Here is a 22,295-nt window from a genome sequence, read left to right as displayed (position 1 = left end):
AGCACCTTGGGCTTCCGTGCTTACCACCCCGAAAACGGAATTCTTTAGAGGGCTCTAAGCTCTTTAGAGGGTTTTTACCTGCATAACTTGAGCCCCGCATTCAGTCCTCTGCTCCCAAACTAGGAACAGACTGAATTCCAGAGTATTTTTTTCACCCACAAGGTTGGGGGTAGAGGGGGAAGGCAAGCCATAATGAACTGTTCTATCTTTGTATGTTTAGAGCCGTAGACAGTTCTTCAAGTAAATAAAACAACCAGCAAGCCCGGGCAACTTCCTCCGTGGGAGGACTATTACGAAGTACGTTAAGCCTTCTCAATGCCTTCCTGGGCAAGATCCTGGCTGGTGCCCACCCCACTCCTCCCATGAGCTGGTCTCAGTGGGGGGCCCCCCTAGTGCCCCTCTCCTCAAGGTTCTTTCTGGGCATCTCTGTGGTCACAAGATCTTGGGCAACACAGTCCCAGGGATTTGCTGTTTTCCAGCAAAGTCTCTTTTTATTGGTCTCAACATGTCTATTCATGTCTGCTTCTCCTTTGCTGTAGAGGTTCTGTTTGGAGCACTTTTGGCATTGTATTTTTATTAAAAAAAAAAAAAAATCCCAAACTCTTCTGCTTCATGATTTTAGGCTTCTATCGAGTCTAAGTTTACATTTACGTGTGTTTGGAAGCCTTACTATCTGAAATTAACAAACATGTTGGATAGTTAAACTACTTTAGAAAAAAGAGCAGAACGTGAATTTATGGAAATGCATGGTACTAATTGCAAGCATGTCCTAACTAATCATCAAATATGTCCAGCAGGACTCCTCCCCAGAAATACCTTATTAGCATTACTGTAGAGACTTGAAAGTAATAAAAGCACATTACTTTAAAAAGGTTTCTACATCAACCCTTATTTATACAGAAATCATTTAATTTGATGCCCACAAGTATCTGGAATGCAGTCAAAACCCTCCAGAGCCTTGGAACAGCCACAGCGGAGGCCACACACCCATTCCTCCAAGTCCAAACACGCTGCTCATCGCAAAGCTCTTAAAAATCCGCATTTGGAGCCATCGTGCTGATCTGAGACCCATTCTAATAGGAATGGCGAAGGAGGTTGCCAGCCTGTGTCCACTGGGAAGGGACAAACCACAGGACAGTGACAGACTGGAGAGGCAGGGCCCGCATGGCAGCAAGAGGAAGGACCACAAATGAGGAAGGTGGGGGCGAGCTGCACAGGGGACAGCACACACCCCACGGCCCAGCTCTGCCACTGAAGGCTCCTCCAAGGGACAAGGCACTGTCCCTCCAAGGTGAACTGTTAGATTTTCAGCTCTGCCCGGGGCTCCCTCATGTTCTAATGACAGGTTTCACTGCCATGACTTACAGGCTCCAACACAGGCCCATCTGTCTGCACCGAAGGAAAGTCCATAGGAATCAATTCTCATTCTGAAAGTACATGGATCACATGAGAACAGAGAGCGACCAGTCATAAAACAGTTCAGGGAGTACAGGGCAAAAAGGAGTCAGTCTCAGAAGCAGTGGCACAAGGCCAAGTAGGCAAATCCCTCCCGTCTGGAGGGTTCTGAGTGGCCACCTGCTAAAGACACTGCAGAAGAAATTCAGAACCTGGATGGTGGTAGATGGCTGACCCCTTTTAAGGTCCCTCCCATCCCAAGAGGCTGTGCTACTGCTTTCAACAACTTCAAGTGCTTTCCAGACAGCCAGCATCCATCAGGGTTCTTTGAGGGGCTAACAAACCCGTGGTGCTGGCTTCACGGAGATGGTCATCTCGCTGCTGAGACAGCGCTGAGTGTACCTCCACACACCACAACTAGCGTTCTCTGTACGAGAAGCCCTCCAAACCAGGCTGCTGAGGACAGAGAGCAGTTGCCAGTGGGCAGGAAGCTTCAGTAGAACAGGCGTGGAGCTGATCCAGCTGCGGGCTCCCATGGAAGAGAAAAGCCCAAGTGACAGCCCTCAGGTCTGCGCTCCCACAGATAATGCCACTTCCTGTGGGCTAGAGGAAACACGTGGGGTCCAGATTCAGCCTTGGAGCCACACGTTCCCTGCCTTACATGTAATTACATTCTAGGGAATACTAGTATTCTATTTTAACACTAGTCCATTATAATAAATTATGCTTTATATTGCCCTAAAACATGTAGCTAAATCACAGTATTTAACGGGACTCCGAGACAACCCCTTTGTTATGAGGGCAGGGCAAGAACGTGCAGCCAGCTGCGAAGTGTGTTTCTCTTAAGTGTTTAGCACACTTCGGGGGGCCACTAGGCTGGGTTTTCCTTTCTGTTGCAGCTATCATTTTGCACTCCGATCTTACTCAGAGAGGCCATGAGTCTTCAGAGGAACAGAGATGCTTTTGACCAAAGGATGCAATATTTGTTGGGTCAAGCCTCAGTCTGGGGACTGAGCCTCCAGATTCCATAAACAGCGTAGGGATCTGATGTCACCTCCGTGCCAGGGAGGCTGAGCCCGAGTGAGGGGAGGCAAGATGCCGACAACATAGCACTCTGCCTTTTTTATTTATTTATTTATTTATTTTTCAATTTTCTGGTCCAACCCACAGTAAGAGGTAAGAGTGTGGCCTCGGCTGGTACAGAACCGGGTATCTGGGTTTTAAATAAAATGTAACTACCAGATGTATGGAAAAGGAATAAAAGCCAGTTTCTGAATAATCTTGCACATTAGAGCAAACTGGAACTCCCTTAATGTTTTATTGTACTTAGAGAAACTCGGGAACTATACTTAGAAGGTCAAATATGCTGCTTATTAAGAAGAAATAAAAGTATTCCAAAAAAAATCTCCGAATTCCTACTCTTCTTCTAAAAATTCAACAAGCATAAAAAGAAAACAATTTCCAAACCTCAGGATTTAAATTACAAAGAAAGTTAGAAAAACATGCTTCATTCTATTTGTTTCATTTTCCACTAAAATGTATAAATATATGTTCTAGAAGTGGATGCTGGTTATTAAAGCTGAATTAGAAATTGGTAAGGTAGCTGACATAAGGCTTTGCCACACTGTTCACCAGCTTACCAGAACTAAGAATATACTGAGTATTTTAACAACAGCAAAGAGCCAAGTGACTAAAGACCCTTACTTTTAAGACCTTCTCGTTTAAATTCTTTATTCCAATGACATATCCTTAAGCTCAGAATTCCTGAGCTCAGAACGGGCCCTGAAGCATTTGTAACTGCTTATCCAACAGTCTAACAGATGCCTCAAATCCTGAGTCTATCCCATTTGAAGACACTGTCTGCAAAATGAGATAGGTTTGGTCAGAATTCAAGTGTGGGCCCAACAGATGACATGAGTATAGAACTCTGGGCTGTGGCTTTGCAGGTACCTGGTGTGGGGGGTGAGGGGAGGAGCACAGAGACCAGGTGTGGCACATCTGCCAGGACTGGAAGTCACCTGCCCCAAAGCCATGTGCTGTGGCCTCAGGGCCTGATGGCCAACCTGCTTATGACCTGACAGAATTTGCAGAAAGGGAACCAAACTACATTTGTGATTTAGGTAGTAGCCAAGTATGAGTCTGGGAAGCCCTTAAGCGTTTACTAGTTAGTGGAGAGGACACCTTGCAGGACGGAACATACGGCAGAGTTTTTGGTAATGCTTAAATATCATCATAATATAAAATGTTACAAATGAATATTTTCTATTGAGATAAAATTCTGGGGTTTAGCAGGAGGTTTGGATAAAAGTGGGTCAGGCCAGAAAATACCCACTTTGCTAACTTTCCTTTAGGACTCTTCATGTAATTATGAGGAGTTTGTTGGTAACAGGTAAGACAGGTCCAATCTGTTATTGTGAACTAAGGAATACGAAACACCTCTGCACTTAGCCACTACCTTGGAGACCATGCTGGTAATATTTACAACATAAAGGTGAGAAATCAGCAAGGTTGGGTCCTCCTTATCTGGTTAGTGACATCCCCATTCTCAGATGCAAAGTCCCGTGTTCTAGAAGGCTACCCAACGTGTCCCACGACTCATTTCTGAAGAAACTCAAAGGAAAACACAAAGGCAAATTGAATTCTTTCCACTGTACTAGAAGGAACCCCATCTTTCCCTATGGTGTAAAACCTTAAGCCTTGGGGAAATGAGACAAATATGTTCTTATGAGCTAGATTCCAGGCTAAAGAGCTTTCCTAAAGGAATCATGAGCCCTGGAAACCTGACAGAGGACAACTAAGCCTAAGGGATGGCACATGTGAATTCATGAGAGTTTGACAGCTTAGGGTGGGTGGAGGAGGGCTGGCAGGTGAGCCCTGGCAGGTGGGAGCCGTTGAGCAGTGCCATGAAGGCATCCCTGAGCCTGCAGGGCCACTCCCAGACTGGCTCCCACGAAGCCTATGCTTCGTTGGGTTCCCCTGCCCATCCAGCTCCCCTAGAGCACTCTGTGCTGAGGAACCGTGCACAGGCTCCCCTAGGGTTTCTGAATCCTCCCAAATATTCTTATTAGAACCACCTGTTTCTAGCCTCTTCAGTTGCCCAAACACAGCAGCTAGTCTTCAACCCAAGGTCCTACCAGATCAAAAGGGTCACAGTCCCACCCCCGCTCCGGTTTCATGGGGATTTTGCCTACGTCAACTAGTAAGGTACTATCCTCATTTATCAACAAGCCTCTTGAGAGTTATGTTTCCTACCACAAATCAGCTCCCTGCAGTGGATCATCTCAGAGGAGACTGAATGAGCTCCTGTCCAGCCCTGTGTCTGGAGACCCATCCTGGACCATAGGGTCCCCTCAGCCTCCTGGCTCCTATAAGGTCTGGTTCGAATCTCTGGTCTCTCCCTCTGACATCTTCCTAAAATAATATCAAGTGAAATTATTTCTTCTCTTCTTTTTTTTTTTCTTTTTCTTCCACTGAGATTATCCTCAGATGAGGCATCCAAGGGATCACATAAATCTATGTAGAAGTATTTATCTTAAGTATCCTAAGTATCTTCAATCTATATAGAAGTATTTCAGGCGATTTTGACATTTTTTGTATTTCTAAAGTTTTATACGAAGAGAATATTACTGTTTTTTTTTTAAGAGGGAAAATTTTTTTTAAGACTATTTATTGGGGCGCCTGGGTGGCGCAGTGGGTTAAAGCCTCTGTCTTTGGCTCAGGTCACGATCTCAGGGTCCTGGGATTGAGCCCCGCATCAGGCTCTCTGCTCAGCGGGGAGCCTGCTTCCTCCTCTCTCTCTGCCTGCCTCTCTGCATACTTGTGATCTCTGTCCAATAAATAAATTTTTTTTTAAAAAAGGACTTTATTTATTTATTGGACAGAGAGAGTGAGAGAGCACAAGCAGGGCAGACAGTGGAGAGAGAGAGGGAGAAGCAGACCCCCCACCAAGCAGAGAGACCAATGCGGGGCTTGATCCCCAAACCTCAGGACCATGACCTAAGCCGAAAGCAGATGCCCAATCATCTGAGCCACCCAGGCGCCCCGTGACTATTACTTGTTTGATCATGACAAAAATCATTGAAAGCTCTAAAAACCCCAAGTCCCCACCCCTGCTATCAAGAAACTAAGCAAGCAACAGAACCAGATTTAACTCAGTGTTGCAATTCTATAAATCACACCAATCAATATGTTAAAAACTCCCATGGAAAAGGGGGACAAGGTGCATCAACAGATGAGAAATTTCAGGGGAGGGAAACTAGAAAGGGTCAGATGTTAGAAACAAATGTATGTTAGAAACAAAAAGCACTGTAAAAGAGATGAAGAACGTATTTCCCAAGTTCATCCAGAAGACTCACACAGCTGAGCAAAGAATAGGTTAACTTGATAAGTCAACAGAAATGGCCCAAAATGCAACAGAGGAAAAGAGAGTGAATCAGTTTTAGCCATGCAAAGCATATTTTTATGTCAATCACAGGCAACATTTTAAGAGCCTAAAACTTCCTCTTCCTGGACAGAAGCCAGATGTAAGGACATCTTAACTAGCGTCCTTCTGAAGGTAAAATGATTCTAACGAAGGCGCACAATCCTCATTTCCTCATGTGCGGATCCAAAGATGCAGAGATTAAAAACCTTGGAAAATTCTGCACCTCAAACAATGGTATGTCAGATGTTCCCCTAGAGTGAGAACAGGAATCCAGATAATGACTTCTCAACATGGCAACTCTATTTCAGTTTTTACACTTGAACCTGTTAATGAACATGATCCCTCATGATGCTAAGAAGTGAGCAGAATATTTGCCGTCCTGAGATTTTACAAGGTAGACACCTCAAACAAGGCAAAGTCCCAATTTTCAGAAAATGGATTACCAATGAAGTAGAAAATTGATATCCCCCACTTTATTAAACCCTGTATTGATCCCTGGCAATGTGCTCTGAAGGCTTTCTGGATGAATGTCTTATAAGCACTTAGAAAAAAGAAGGAAATCCCTGGGACCAGCAGTTTCCAGGTGAGCAGGTTCTGGCAAGCAGAGCCTACCTCCCTTTTCAAAACAGGAAGCTGGTAGGAGTTGTGGGGAAAGAGAGGTTAGCTCACAACACAGGGCGCTTGTGTGCAGACACAGTAATCAGTGGTTTATATATTCTTCACTATTATTTCCTTTCCCATTTTACAGATTATTATCCTCATTCTATAGATGAAAAAACAATCCACCCAAAGGATCACACAGGTGTATCTGGTCTCAGAGAACTGCGCTTACCTGCAGATGCAGCGCAACTAGACTTTGGCCTTAGAACTCCATGAAGAAATGAGGCTGGATGATCAGAGTCTGGTGCCTTCCACTAACTGCACCAAAACGGCCCTAAAATGACTGAAAAGTGTCATCCTGCAAGCTTATGCATTCCTTGCCTATATCGAAATTTTGGTGAATGACAAATAAGCTCTGCTTATTAAATGTATGTTAAATAAAACTAGAATTAACAACTTACGGAATATATGGCCAAAGGAAAATGCAGATTAATCTTGAGGCCGGAACTCTGACCTGGTATCAACAGGAACAAACACAAAGGCCTGCATTTAGGTGGAAATCACAGAGATGCAGAATGAAAGAAACTAGCAAATAAGGATGTATTAAAAAAAACAAAAACAAAACTCCTGGGAGGTTTAGGGCATTATCAGTCTAATGTGAGCCAGCACCCAGGGCTGTTGCGGAAAAGCCTCAAGAATCAGTGCAGTGGATCATCTCAGAGGAGTGAGATCCGTGGAAGAAGGATGCTGTATCCAGTGTTCTGAGGAATTGCAAATTATGTTGTCAAGGACTATCTGCGGATGCCATCAAGCTTAGCTTGGACAGGATGACATGATAATGGCCTTTCAATGCTCAAAGAGCTTCTAGGGGGGAACTGAGGGTGTGTTGCTCCCAACAGTAGTGCACAGTGTTTGATTAATATCAGAAAGGTGGACGCAGGTCCCAGGAAGGAAGGCTTCCCACCCATTCCAGGGCCCAGCAATGGCGCCCCCTCTGCCTCTAAAAGGATCAGGAAGGAGGCTGGTGAATATCATGTCTTTAACTGGACTTTGCCATCTCCCCAAGGCCAGGGTTCTGTCTGATGCTCTGTAACTCAGAGAGAGCTTCCAGTCTCACTCCCCTGGGGGGCATCTGCACGAATCATACAGCAATGGCATGCCAATGACCTGAGACCACAGGGCTCTCTGCATCTCCTCTCCTCTTCTTGGAGCAACGGATACCATGGAGGCACTGTCTCAGCCCTCCTTGTGGACATGACCCTCACCTCAAAACCAGTGTGTCAAAGCCTTCCTGCCAAAGAATCCCAATATCCAACTTCTCTCTTCTCGCCAGAGGCCATACCAGACTCCTGGCTGCCCACACTCAAAACTGTGACCCTTTCACGCATCCATAAAGAGAAACCCAAACCTAAGAGGCTTTTCCAAAAAATGTCCCCATATTTCCATTATTCTGTTTCCACAGCAACTTGTGACCAGGTGTCACCATCTCACAATTCTGACAGTGTGCAAGCAGGCCTGTCCCCACCCACGACAAAAGAGGCCCAGAGATTGGTGATCGGCCCCCTGGGGCACAGCTGAGAAAAATTAGATTCCACAGCACGGACAGAAAAATGGAGACAGCAGGGTGAGCCAAAGTGGACAGTCGTCCAGAGAGTGCAGATTCCATGACGGCATCTGGAGGCATCCCTGGAGAACCCACGGGAGGTGGGGGGCCCTGGGGCCTCCCCGATGGGCCAGAAGGGGATCCACAGAGAGAGACAGACTTTCCGTGTTGGAGTGACACAAGGCCAGGCTGTACAAGCTGAATCATTTCACCTCAATTAATTAGACTTCCAGATGTATGAAGAAGAAAAAAACCCATGCTGGGTGAGTATTCATGGGACGGACATGGGTTTCTTACCTCTGACTGGGGAGCTTAAAGATGGGCCAGTGTAAATATAATGAAACACTTTATTGAAAACCCTTTTTTCCCCCCTTTCTTTTAAAAAAGTGATTATTTGGCTGCAATTGCCTCATTTTCTCCTCTGGCTAGGAGTCTCAAATATCTGCAAATATGCATTGCACAATGAGCCCCTGGCAGGCTGCAAAATCACATCTTGTTGCCTTTCATGGAAGGAAAATGAAGAATTATGAAAACAGAATGACAAAGTTTCTCTAACCCAAGATTTCATGCATCAGCTCTGTCCCTGTTTAAGGCAAAAGAACAGGATCTTAAGGCAAACCTTCTGGGTTCTGAGAAATCAGATTTAGTCAAAAGAAATCCCTAGGGCCTGATTTCTTAATGTGAATGGGGGAAAACCTATGTGTAAGAAGGGGATAGAGGCTTCCTTCTCAAGACCTAAGGGTTTCAGGTTGGTACAGCCATGCTTCTTGAAGATTCCTCGCTACCCAGGCATGGGGGTTGGGGGGAATGTCAGGGGACACCACCACTGTTTTGCAAATAAAAGGTGATATCATGAGAATTACAGCAAAGGTCAGTTTCATGACTGCTGCCACTGTTGACTTTCAACCACTGGCCCGGAACCAAGCACACCATGGGGAGCAGAGCGATACTTTCATCTGACATCACAGTAAGTGGACACGGGCAGCAGGTGTCCCCACAGCTCCCTCTCTCACAACACGGTAAGCTCCGAGGCTCAGGCTGATCATTGGCTCTATTTTCTCACCTTCACAGTGACCAGATCAGGGTTGGGCTCAGAAGCCAGAGACTATTAGGGATCCTCCTTTGGGAAATGAAAGATGGAGAACAAACCAGCACTGAATCCACAGCTGGGAAGGAAGAGATCACTCCACCCTAGACACAGAGCCCGGGGAGAGATGCCCAAGGTCACAAATACACGTGTGCTGAACAGGAAAAGGAGGCTGGGGAGGCGAATTCCTACACACTCATTCTTGAAGACTTTGAATTTTATGATTTCTCCATGTTATTTAGAAAGGCAATAAGGAAGTACTTTTTTTAAAGATTTTATTATTTATTTGACAGAAAGAGAGAGAGAGAGAGAGAGCGCGCACGCACACATGAACAAGGGTGAGGGGCAGAGGGAGAGGGAGAGGCAGACTCCCCACTAAACAGAGAGCCCTGTGCGGGACTCTATCCCAGGACCCTGGGATCATGACCTGAGCTGAAGGCAGAGGCTTAATTGCCTGAGCCACCCAGGCACCCTAGGAGGTGTCCTTTCAATTCCCAAGAAACATCGACATGATGGTGTTGAAACACAGTACACTCGGAGCCCTCCTCTCATCTACTGAGCAGAGAAATGATTTCTGTTCGGCCTGTTTCCTTTTTCTCTTCTCTTTTTCTTGTCCTGCCCTGGGATCTCTCCTCTCACTTTTCTCCATCTCCCCCTTTATCTCGGTGCCTTTCTCTCTGCGTGCTCCCTTTCTTCCTCCCGTCCCATCACCTAGATTTTGCCTTCACTCTAGGCCCCTTCCTGCTGATGAGCCAAAAGGCTCTCACGTTTCCTACTTTACGTATGTTAGGGTTTTGTTTCCCTTTAGAAATAGGACTGGCTATTGGTGTTTTATCACAGTTGTAATAAAGCTACAAAGATTTCTTTTTCTGGAAGGAGGAGAGGGGCAACAGGAATGGGAGAGAGAATCCTAAGCAGGCTCCATACCCGGCGCAGAGCCCAACTCGGGCTTTGATCTCACTACCGCAAGATGAGGACTGGAGCCGAAATCTAGAGTCAAACGTTCAACCGACTGGGCCACCCAGACACCCTCAACGATTTCTTTGTCTACCACATATACCAAAAGTCCATTTCTACTGCAGAATCTCCTTCTATCTCCCTAGACTGTGGGGTCTTCAAAACCAACCAGAGAGCCTTGGAAAGAGAGCAGCTTCCAATAGAATATGAAGGTTGGGGAAGGCTCCCAGCATGAGGAAAGAACAGAAAACACTGAAATAAGAGAAAAGATATAAATCTTCCCTCAGCTAAATCGACCAGGCAAAGCCGGCATTTCATTCAGCATCTAAGGTCTCCCACAGCAGGGTGTAAATAGAGTCATTTCTATTTTCCATAGAAAACAAAGCCAGAGAGAGAGAGAGAGAGAAAAGTTCGTCAGTCTTCTGAGAGAAACTATGTTATTTCTATTATGAAATGGGATGGGGAGATCTATCAACAGTAATATGAGGAAAAGGAACACTGAGAGGGAGATGTGAAGTGTCAACCATGGATCTGGGATCCAAGCAGTCCCGCATATCAGAGCCACACACAGAGAAAAGGCCCTCCCCACTCTACAAGGGCGCCACCACCAGGATTCTGGAAGTCTGTAGGGAACATAAACCTCAAACAGGATCCGTTCTCAAAGTCAAATCTGGGCTGAGCACGCACTCCTGAGGTACAGCAGAGTCTTTGGGAAGCAGGTAATGGGAGAGGTCGGGCTAAGGAATGGGACTCGTCACCAGGAGCTAGAGGCTAGTGCACACCAGCCCTGACAGGTTTGCCAAAGTGGGTGTGGGAGCAAGTATGGGGATGGGGCACAGTCTGGGCTGCCCCCGTGATCTCCAGGGACCCCCAGAACGTTATGTTGATTCTGTGACGTGTGTAAGTCAAGTTCAAGCCTCCATCCTGGCCCTCTAGATGCTGCTCTGCCTGACCATGTCGCATATGGATCTCCTCCGTGATGCCCCACCCACCCTCACCCCAGATCTGACCACACTCCAGCCTGGCTTCACTTGCACCTGCTCCGAACAGGATCCCTTCTCACTCCTCCTCAATGGGAGGGGTCTCCCGTGGCCCCACAGGCAGACCCAGGGACGACTACACCGGAGCCTTGCCGCACCTCTGGTATGCCCCAAGCGAAGGGTAGCTTTCCTTAGTGGCACAGTTCCAGAGCGTGTGGGCCTCAGGCCACATCCTGCCTGGATAAAGTCCGCACATGCCGAGATCCATGGGGGAAATGAGAGGGTTGTCCCTGCTACTTTCTCAGCTATGGATGGGGTAATGTTATTTATCTTATCACTGTCCTAGGTGGGTTAAAGGAGATAATGCTCATAAAGCCCCTTCCATGGCGCCTGGTCAACCTTCACTCAATGTCAATTACTTTTCTAACTATCGTAGAGTTGAAAGGCGGCCTCACCTTTAACTACATACAGGAACAAGCATATACGTACATGCACACAAAAATCTGTCCTTAAGTCACTGAACATACATGAAGATGAAACAGAGCAGCTAAGATTGATACTGTATCGATGATACAGTCTTTTAATTAAGCATTAAGAAGCAGAGGTGCCAGAAGCACCCGATTAAAGCTTAAAAGAAAAAAAAAACATAAAATGCGTTAAAAATTTCAAAAGGTTTTTGCAACTTGAGTGTGTTTTTATACATATAAAATAGTAGTCCTCAGTTGTACTGGTACAGGGCTTGGAACCAAGTGGAACAGGATTTCTTTCGCAAAACCATCTCAGAGAGGAGAATAAAAGGAAAGGTGTATGACATGCAAACTGAATAAAATGTTCAACTATAACCTTCTCTTACCTTTGACCCAATGAGAGTGTACAGCCACTGAATGGTTTCATTGTGGTTTATTACTCCATTCATCCCATCCACATACAACATAATCTGGCCCAAAGCTACAGAAGAGAAAAAAGGAAGAGACATTATAGTTTTACATGTACGTGTAATCTTCAGGGAACATAATAATGTCAGCTGAGATCTTCATATGGTAAGCACACAGTGTGGCACGAACCAAACCTGATAGATTTCCTGAGCTCCAAGATTAGCTAAATCTCATCTCAGAGAGGAAGTGTTGACCATAGCAGTGGAAGCAAGGGCTATTCCTGGTGTCTGGAAGATGCAATTAAGGTACGAAATCTAGTGATTGTTGTCTCTGTGTATCTTGATGTATAAATGCATGTTTGTATGTTTCTATATCTGTGTGCAGTCCCAGACAGGGCAACCCTATTCCTCGGATGGTGTCTGGGTTGTGGCCTCCCACTGGGACCAAGAGGAAAAATCAAGTTTTTAAAAAGCAACCTGGAAGGCCTCAGATGCTATAGGACCATCCCGAGCTCATACAATTTTAATCCTTCAGGGAAGAGATAAATATGTGTTTTATTATTTGCAATTCCTTTAAAAGACTTTTCAGATTTAAAAAAAGAAATGTCAGAAAGCACGAGAAAAATCATTTGTCAGACACCAAGTCCCAGATTCCTACTTAAGCAAACGATAGTCATTATGTATTATCTTTATTCACCAGAAAGAAAATTCAGGTCATGTTACTACCTTTTTAAAAAAGATTATTAATTCTAATTTTTTAGTTCCCTTAATTAAAAAAAAAAACATTTGGATACTAGATACTGAACAAACAGAAGTTACATATGCTGAATAGGTCCTTAAATCATGTGTGACCTCCCAAATCTTCTTTCACCATAATTAATTAGCACAGGATTGACATTTTTAAGCAACACTTTGGTTCCTGTTCACATAGGACATCTCATTGCAGAAAACTGGTAAACACAGAGGAGTGAAAATAACTCATAATCCCATAATTTAAGGATAATCATTCTTAATATATGGATCTCTCTTCCATTCTTTTATTATATACACTCATGCACATACACATTTATACGTAGGACATTGGAAAATGGGGCCGAATGAAAATAGTAAAACACAAAATAGTGGTAGACACTAACTCCAAGCATAGAAATATGTGATGTTAAAAAATACTTGTTATCCTAGCCAACAAAAGATCAAACAAAACCACATAATCATTGAGAAAAATGATGCCCTTAAATATGAAAAACTCAAAATTTTAAAATATCGAGCATTTTCTTGACACAAAAAACTGCATTTTTGAAAATAGCAGATTCATATTCTATTTCATGGTGAAACACTAGAGATAGTCCTATTAAAATCAGGAAAAGTAAAAGAATGATGCCCATTAATTCCCATGATTATTTGTTACAGCATTTCAAGCAAATTTAAAAGACATAAAAATTAAAGGAAGGTAGGATGGTTAGAAATGAATACATACTATTGTCATCACTTGCAAGAAATGTAGACTCAGTTAAAAACTCATCTACAGAATTTACAAGGAAGAGATCACAATCATAATCACTTTCCCATCTTCATAAGAAAGATGGAATGTATAATGAAAACCAAGTTTAATGTAAAGCTATTATAGATAAACGGACATAGGAGAGCAAATATGATAAAGGTTTAAATAATTTATTATAAATAATTTATACATTGATAAGAAAATACTAAATGCCAAGAGAAAAAGTCAAAAGCATTTCATAAGAGATGACAAGCTAGTTTACAATAATACACAAATTTGTCCATCAACACTGTAATAAAAAAATTAAAACAATGAGATAGCATTTTCAGTTAAATCACCAGAAGTATTTTTTCTTAAAGATTTTATTTATTTATTTGACAGAGAGAGAGACAGCAAGAGAGGGAACACAAGTTGGGGGAGGGGGAGAGAGAGAAGCAGGTTTCCCACTGAGCAGGGAGCCCGATGTGGGGGCTCAATCCCAGGGTCCTGGGATCATGACCTGAGCTGAAGGCAGATGCTTAACAACTGAGCCACCCAAGCACCCCTCAGCAAAAGTGTTTTTTAAAGGAATAATTAGGTATCAAATGCTAGGGAGTTAAACAAGTAACTTCACACATTATGGGTGGAAAGAAACTGATACAAATCCTATAAGAAGGCTACTTAGTGCTGTAATTGTTTTAAATTTTTTTCCATTTATTTAATGCCTGCTGTGTGCCACATTCGGGGGAGGGTATTTTATATGCATTATTAATACAATAGCCCTCTGCAATGGGTATTTTTACCCCCACTTGACAGAAAAAAACAAAAACAGTAACAAGGCTCTGAATAGTACAGGAATGTACTCTAAAAACGCCAGTGATACCAAGGGGGAGCCCACCTGCAACCAGGGTGGGCAGGCACCTTTATGTTAGTGCTGGGAGCCTGAAAGTCTTCTCCAAGCTCTTCCCTGTCATGATAATTTCGGGAATCCGTCCTAAGGAAATAACCCTGGGGGGGGGGGGGGGAGGTAATGAAGCAGCAGCAAAGATAGTCACTAAAGTATCACCTGTAATATTAAGATTAACTAGGACCTAAATACCTATCAAAGTTCTAGAACTCAGCTTTGGTAAATGACTACATATTATGTCCTAACCCATAAAATGTTTCTGATAATTAAAAAGTAGAGAATTATAAATATGACATTCTGCGATGAAACACGCAAATCTTCATGAATCGAAAGGAAGGAAAACACATGAAAATAGTAAGCGATTGGGTATCTATTCTTTGAATCTTTTTTTTCCATCATAGGCATCAATTATGTCTATAATAGAAAAGTAAATAAATACACAAAAGGAAAAAAATTAGACTGTGTAATACAAAGTGTTAGGAGTTCTTCTCAGTTTTCAGAATTTTTTCCTAGCCTATCACTCTCAATGTGCTCCCCCCTTCCCTCAGGAAGTTACAGCCCCCACTTAGGGGAATAGCACCAAGAATTCAGTACTTTCTACCCCATTTTTCCCTTTCTCCCTCTCTTTCCTCCTCTCCCACTCAAAACAAACTGGCAAATCTCTAGGGAAGGGGAGTGTGCAACTCTGTCCTTTTCACATTCTAGTTCTGCCGCTGAAGAAGCAAATCCAGAGACAGATTTTAACCCCGGCCTCTAAATTAGCCTAAAGGCATGGGGGAGGCCATCCACTCTTCTGCCTTTGGAGCGGTGCCTCCTTTGGGAGGACTGGAATGTCCAGAAGGCCAAGGACTTGCTACAAAAGGCTGCCAACTGAGATTTAAAGCCAACTGGAATTTCTGTACGTTTTCTGTGACCAGCTTCCTTCCAAGATTCTATTCTTATCAACAGACCACACTGGAGGTAACTCGCCAGAAAGTTCATGTCTAATGGAATTCAAGATTCTGATCGCACCGATTTGTCCTATTTTGATCATCCAAAGCTTTCCCTCTACATCTTTTGTCCCCTAGCCCTAAGGCGGAAGCGTGGCTTCCTGTCAAATCCGCTGCAGACACAAGAGGGCGCTAAATAGATTTAAGTGGGTTAATATCGCGCCGGTTTAATCCCTGAAACCCGCCAACCTAAATGTGGACCCGTGAATAAAAGTCATACGGAAAGAAAAAGGAGAGGGCCTGGGTCACAGGAGCCATGAAAAGCAGTGATCAAAAGGAGGAGAAAGAGGAGGCTGTCGGAACAGAGTGGTGGGTAACAGGCTGGGTCTGAGAACAGACTGCCCAGAGCATCTGTTCTTCTGGCCCCAGGGAGACTTTGCTCTAGGTATACGCGTGAATATCTGTGCCTCGCCTTCCTCATCTGGAAAGTAAGACAGTAATACTGCAGTATCTATTTCACAGGGGTGCTGTAGGGATTGAGTTAGAACAAGGACTGGCTCAGAGTACATGCTCAAGAATGGTAGTCCTATCGTCCACCTCAAGGCTGCAGATCCTTGTCTACAGAACAGAAGCACACACTGGAAGAATTTCAAAGACCCTGAGCGGGGGGAGCAGACCCTCTGCCTCAGGCCAAGTCATCAAAATGTTCTGTGTTTTTCTCTGAACATTTTGTAATTTTACTTCTTTAGATATAGGATCCCTTTGGGGTAAATTGTGTCAATTGTCAGGTGTGGATGGAGATTCTTTTTTTTTTCCCCCATACAGATGTCCAGTTGATCGAATACCTTCTGAAGAGCCTATTCTGTTTTTATTTCATTGCTTTTGCCAATTGGCAAAAAAAAAAAAAAAAAAAAAAAATCAACAGGTTATTTTGTGGCGGGCGGGGGGGGATCTCCTTCTGGATTCTCTGTTCCATTCATCTGTATATCCCTTCGCCAATACCACACTTTAGAGTAAGTCTTATAATCAGGTAGTATGATTCCGACAATTTCATTCCTTTTCAAAGTTGTTTTGGCTGTTCCTGTCCTTTGGCCTTTTTATATAAATTTTAGAAATAGCTTATCTAAATCTACTAAAAATCTTTCTGAAAGTATGAGAAATACATGAAGCCTATAGATAAACTTTGGGAACTGACGTGTTTGCTAGGTTGATTCTTCTACTCCATGAACCATCGTGTCCGTTAATTTATTTTTATTTATTTATTTATTGTAAAGATTTTATTTATTTGACAGAGATCACAAGTAGGCAGAGAGGCAGGCAGAGAGAGAGGGGGAAGCAGGCTCCCTCCTTAGCAGAAAGCTCAATGCGGGGCTCGATCCCAGGACCCTGGGATCATGACCTGAGCTGAAGGCAGAGGCTTAACCCACTGAGCCACCCAGGTGCCCCCGTTAATTTATTTTTTTAAAAAGATTTTATTTATTTATTTGACAGACAGAGATCACAAGTAGGCAGAGAGGCAGGCAGAGAGAGGGGAGGAAGCAGGCTCCCTGCTGAGCAGAGAGCTCAATGTGATACAGGGCTCCATCTCAGGACCCTGGGATCATGACCTGAGCCGAAGGCAGAGGCTTTAACCCACTGAGCCATCCAGGCACCCGTGTCTGTTAATTTGAATCCTCTGATTGTTTTGATCAGTGCTTTGTAGTTTACAGATTCTGTATGTGACTTTATGCTAAATTTTAAGTCTTTCACACTTTTTGGAGTGATGAGGAATTATATTTTGAAAACTTTTCCATTCTCAACTGCTTATTACTAACATATAGAAATAAAATTAATTTTTGTGTGTAGACCTTGTATCCTGTAACTTTTTTAAATGTATTCTAGGGCTTTTTAGGTTTCATTTTTGTAGATTTTTGAGAACTTTCTACATAGATAGTAATGCTGTCTGTGACCAAGAACCATTTCATTTTTTCTTTCTCAAGTTATAACCTCCTTTGTCCTCCTTGCCTGACTGCAATAGTTAAGATTTTTAACACAAAATTCAACAGATGTAGTAAAAGTGGACATCCTTGCTTTTTCTCAGTAATTGGGGGAAGGCATTTTGTCTTCCACAATTATGATATTAGCTATGGATTTTTTTAACATCACCCTTCATCAAGGTGAAGAAGTTTTCCCCAATTTCTAGTTTGTTAAATTTTTTTTTAATAAGTGGATACTGAATTTTGTCAAATGTTTTTTTCTATTTCAACTAACATGATCATGTGGTTTTTTTCTTCACAGTGTGAATGTGGTAGGTTACAAAGCGTGAACTTCAGATATTTGAACCAACCTTGCATTCCCGCTTGGACCTCGTGCATTATTCTGATTACATGCTGCTGCATTTACTAATATTTGCTGAGGATTTTTGCTTTTATTTTTGCGTTTTGATTCATGAGATATATTGGCCCGTAGTGCCCTCTCTTTGTCTCATCTCCTATCATGGTAATTCTGGCCTCATAAAATGAAGCATTTGGGGAAGCATTCCCTCTGCTTCTGTTTGCTGGGAGAGATCATATAAAATGGGTTTTATTTTGTCTTTAAATATTTAGATTCACCGGGAAACTACTTGGGTCTGTAGATTCCTTTTTAAGAACACTGGTAACTGCAAATTCAATTTCTTTAGTAGACACTGTTAATAATAGTTAAAATAGAGCTAATCAGGTTATCCATTTCATGCTGTGGGAGCATTGGCAGTGTGTGGTTTTCAAGGAGTCGGTCCATTTCATCTAAGGTATCAATTTTATGTGCTTAGAATAGTTTATAGTATTCTATTACTCAGTTAATGTCTGTGAGGTCTGTCATGATATCCTCTCTTCATTCCAGATGTTGGCAAATAATGACTTTTTTTTCCCATCATCATCATTCCTGGTCATTTTTCATTTTAAAAAATTTATCTTTCTGTTTCACTGATTTCTTATTGTTTTTCTGTTTTCAATTTCACTAATTTCTACTCTATTATTTCTTTCCTTCTACTTGCTCTGGTTTTGCTCTTTTTTTTAATCCTGGTTTTTTAAGGTGAATGTTAGTATTATTTTTTTCTAGAATAAGCACATAATGCTAAAAATTTCCCTGAATGCATTAGTTCAACTGCATCTCATGGTTTCTGATCTTTTTATTTCTAATTTGTTCAAAATACTTTTTGATTTCCATTGGGAAGCTCTCTTCGACACAGGGGTGATTTAGAAGTATGCTGCTCAATTACTAAGCAGAATGAAATATTCCTATTTTCTTTGTTTTTTGTAGTTTAATTCCATTATGGTCAGAAAACCTATCATATAGTTTTCTTTAAGTTTGCCATAGTCTGTCTTACAGCCCAGGAGGCAGTCCATCTTGGTAAATGTCTTATGTGTACTGGAAGAGCATGTGTACCCTACCATAGCTGGGCGGAGTCGCTAAGACACTCAGAGCTGGTTGGCTAGGGTGAGGGGGTGGGGTTGGTGGGCGCTGTTTAGTTCCTCTATCATAGCTTTGCTGATTTTCAGGCTACCAGTTCTGTGGATTACCAAAGAGAGGAATGTTCAAGTCTCCAGCTATAACTGACCATTTTTTACTTCTTATTTCAGTTAAGTTTTTGCTTTATGTATTTTGAAGGTCTACAGGTTTTTCTTTTCTGGGTGAATTGACGCCTTTCATCATTATAATATCCCTTGTTTGTCCTTTCTCTCTCTCTTTTTTTCTTTTTAACTTTATTATTATTATTTTTTAAGATTTTACTTATTTATTTGACAGACAGAGATCACAGGTAGGCAGAGAGGCAGGCAGAGAGAGAGGAGGAAGCAGGCTCCCTGCAGAGCAGAGAGGCTGATGCAGGGCTCCATCCCAGGACCCTGGGATCACGATCTGAGCGAAGGCAGAGGCTTTAACCCACTGAGCCACCCAGGCGCCCCATCTTTTTTACTTTAAAGTCTACTTTATCGGATATTAACATGGCCTTCTTTTAATTAATGTTTGCATGGTATTATTTCTGTATCACATTGCTTTAAAACTACCTATAGTGTTATAATTAAAGTGGCTTTCTTATAGGCATTTAGCATTTAGTTGGGTCCTATGTTTTCATTTTGATTATCTCTGCCTTTTAATTGCCATGATTAAGCCAGTTATGTTTAATTATTGGTGCATCTAAGGTCAGGTTTATCATTTCCAAATCGTTTACTGAGCCCATCTAGTGAGCTTTTTATTTTGGTTATTATAGTTTTCATTCCTATATTTTCGATTTGGTTCTTCTTTAGATCTTCTGTGTCTTCCTTTGCTTAGATGTTCTAAGTGTCACCCTTTCTTCCTGACGCATTTTTAGAATGGCTGCTTTAAAGTAGTTGAAAAATCTAATCTCTGTGTTGCCTTGGCACTGGGTTCTGTTGATTTATCTTTTCCCATGCAGGTTGAGATTTTCTAGTTTACTGTATGCCAAGTAATTCTGGACTGTTTCCTGGACACTCTGAAAATTCTAAGGCTCTGGGTTTTGTTTAAATTTTACAGAAAATGTTGACATTTTTGTCTAAGCCGACAATTAGCCTGGTTCAACTCAAGCCACAAGTTTTGACCTGCCTTTCATGGGCTCTGTTTCTAATGCCAGTTCTGTTTTCAAAGTTCTTACTGTGCTTTTTGGATTGATCCTGCATGGGCCCCATCCAGTTTGAAACTTGGACATGACCTACCTTGTTGCTGCATTTTCATGTTCTCCAGTAAACCGTGTAGGGTCAGATTCATGCACGTACAGTTTGTGGGAACCCAGGGCTCCTAAGAAAAAGTCTCCAGGTAACTTTCCTGAGCCTCACCTTCATCATCTCCCCGATACTTCCAGGCTCCCCGGGACTCCTCATCCTAGTCCTTTGGCCAGAACACTGGGCCATCATATACCCTATTCTGCCTCTTAGTTTCTGTGACTATGCCCTCATTTGGAGCCACGCTGTGGGGAGCCAAGGGAAGAAAACAACAGGTGTTCACCTGAACCCTCCCATGACCACAGTTCTCTCGGTGAGAAAGGCTATGCCTCCCTCCAAGCTTTAGGTGCTGCAGAGGCCCCCATGGGTCACACATTGCTCTGGCTGTTCTCAGCCTGCCATTCCCTAGGGGCTGGGGTGCAATGTAACACAGAAAGAAATTAGAAACATGGGCCGCTTTTGTACCCTGAATGTTTGGAGACATTTTTTTCCTCCTACTTAAGCCAAAAGCAGAAGGCTTCCTCTGGAATGCTCTCCATCCACAGAAATGCCCACTTCTGGGTTTCAGGCTGATTGGAGTCCAGACCAGAGAATACAAGAAAAATGTTAAAAGTACCAGAAGTTCAATGCTATTTCAAAATCTAGACTCTTCCCCCGCATCTGCCACTTACTCTTCAGAGTTCTTGACTAGTGTTGACTAGCCCTGCGTGTTTACCCCAGGTTTACAGTCACATTTGATGGGAGAGACAGGGTCACTACTTCTCATTTCATCTAACCCAGAACCACATCTCCCCTCCCTCCTCCGCTTTTAGAGTAAGAACTGCAGCAGTGACACCACACGGAAAGTGGCCTGGAGAGAGGACGTCCTAGGAGGTGGAGGGCCTGGGGGAGTCATGTCCACCAGAACTTGACCTCTGCCCATAGTTAAACCCCATAGTTTTCAATCCTTTCCCTCTCCAACCTTTCTCCTCCTTCCCTCCTCCCTCATTTTTACTTTCTTTCCTTCCTCTTTTATTTTCCATCCTTTTTTTTTTTTTTAAAGCTAGAGGTCTTTTATTCCACGAACTCTTAAAAGGAATCCTAACATGATCAACAGATAATTCCCAGATGCTTCGCTAGATTTTGACTGCTTCCCCAACCTTAACACTGGATCCCCTATCCCACTCTGCCTCCTGCACACAGCACCGGGTCACCCAGGCTGGATACTGGAGCTCAGGTGCAAACCTGCATTTTCGAACACCCCTAGGGAGTTGTGAAATCAACCTAGTGATTCCAGACCAGCAAAAAAATATATATCTATATATATATAGATATATATGTTTTTTCAGGAAACACAAGAGAAAATAGAGTACATTTCATTTATTCAGATAAGGACTGTTTTCATTCCATTATAAATAAATAGGAATTTGTTTTCCTGTAGGAGTCTAGCCACAAAAGTTTAGAATCTACTCTTCCAGACTCCTTCCCTTATCTTCCACCTCCATCCAATGAGTCACCTAATTACCTCAATTTGTCTTCTGAAACAGGCTGCAAATTCATCTTGTCTTCCATCACTGCCTCAGGTCCAGCTTCCATTGTATTTCTCGAATTACAGCCACTGTGGATCCCAGCTGGTGTCCCTACCTCAACTCCCACTCTTTAGCTTATCCAAGGTAGATGTTGTTACCACCCAATTTCCCAAAACATCAAACACATCAGCTGAAGCTGGAAAACCTTCCAGCTCCCTCCTACCTCAGGATGAGCCTGGGGCCCCTCACCTCCCAGCTCACCTGCTTGCCTTTCGCTTCTGGCCCAGATCCCCTGGGCTCCTGTGCCTCTCAACATTCTGCCACCATCGAAGGACTTCAACACTAAGCCCATCAACTCTGAATTCATTACCCATGCCTTGCATTTAAGAGAATATATAAAATACACATACATTCTACAAACCAGAGCTAGATGTAATTTTTCTTTAAAAAAACAAAACAAAACAAAACAAAACAAAACAAAACTTACACCCCAAACACATGCAAGAAAACAGTTCCAAATCAGTTATTTGCCTGCTTGTTCATGTCCTTTCTTTGGCCAAAGATGCCAAAAATGCCATTGAAGAAGCTGGAAGGTAATTCCTTCCGGGGGCAGAATCACTCCAAATTTTTAAACAAAGAGCGCAAACATTGTTGCCCCATGTAGTCTTTTAATAAACCCTTCACCCATTCTTCCCTCTTATTTGATATTACAGTGACATTATAGGTCACAGGTGTTTAGCAAACACAGGTGTTCACAGAGCTTCAGGAGCTACATGACCTTCTTAGGGGAGTTCATACGATTTAGGCCCATGTATCTTAAATGCAGTGTTGTTGCTTTTGTTTAATGCCATTATA

The 22,295-nt window shown here is 42.9% G+C and overlaps 1 protein-coding gene across 10 annotated transcripts in view; it reads right to left on the bottom strand.

Moving 5' to 3' along the window:
* FHOD3 (formin homology 2 domain containing 3) overlaps positions 1-22,295 on the bottom strand; it is a 471,315-nt gene that overhangs the window by 177,754 nt on the left and 271,266 nt on the right. For all 10 annotated transcript variants that reach the window (XM_059409488.1, XM_059409491.1, XM_059409490.1 and 7 more), the window contains exon 6: positions 11,899-11,993. In XM_059409488.1, the coding sequence (XP_059265471.1) occupies positions 11,899-11,993 (95 nt within the window). The remainder of the gene's footprint in view (positions 1-11,898; positions 11,994-22,295) is intronic.

Source organism: Mustela nigripes, chromosome 8, assembly GCF_022355385.1.
Source record: "Mustela nigripes isolate SB6536 chromosome 8, MUSNIG.SB6536, whole genome shotgun sequence".
Taxonomy (NCBI): domain Eukaryota; kingdom Metazoa; phylum Chordata; class Mammalia; order Carnivora; family Mustelidae; genus Mustela; species Mustela nigripes.
Note: the sequence above shows the minus strand (reverse complement) of the source record. Positions and strands in the feature narration are given on the sequence as shown.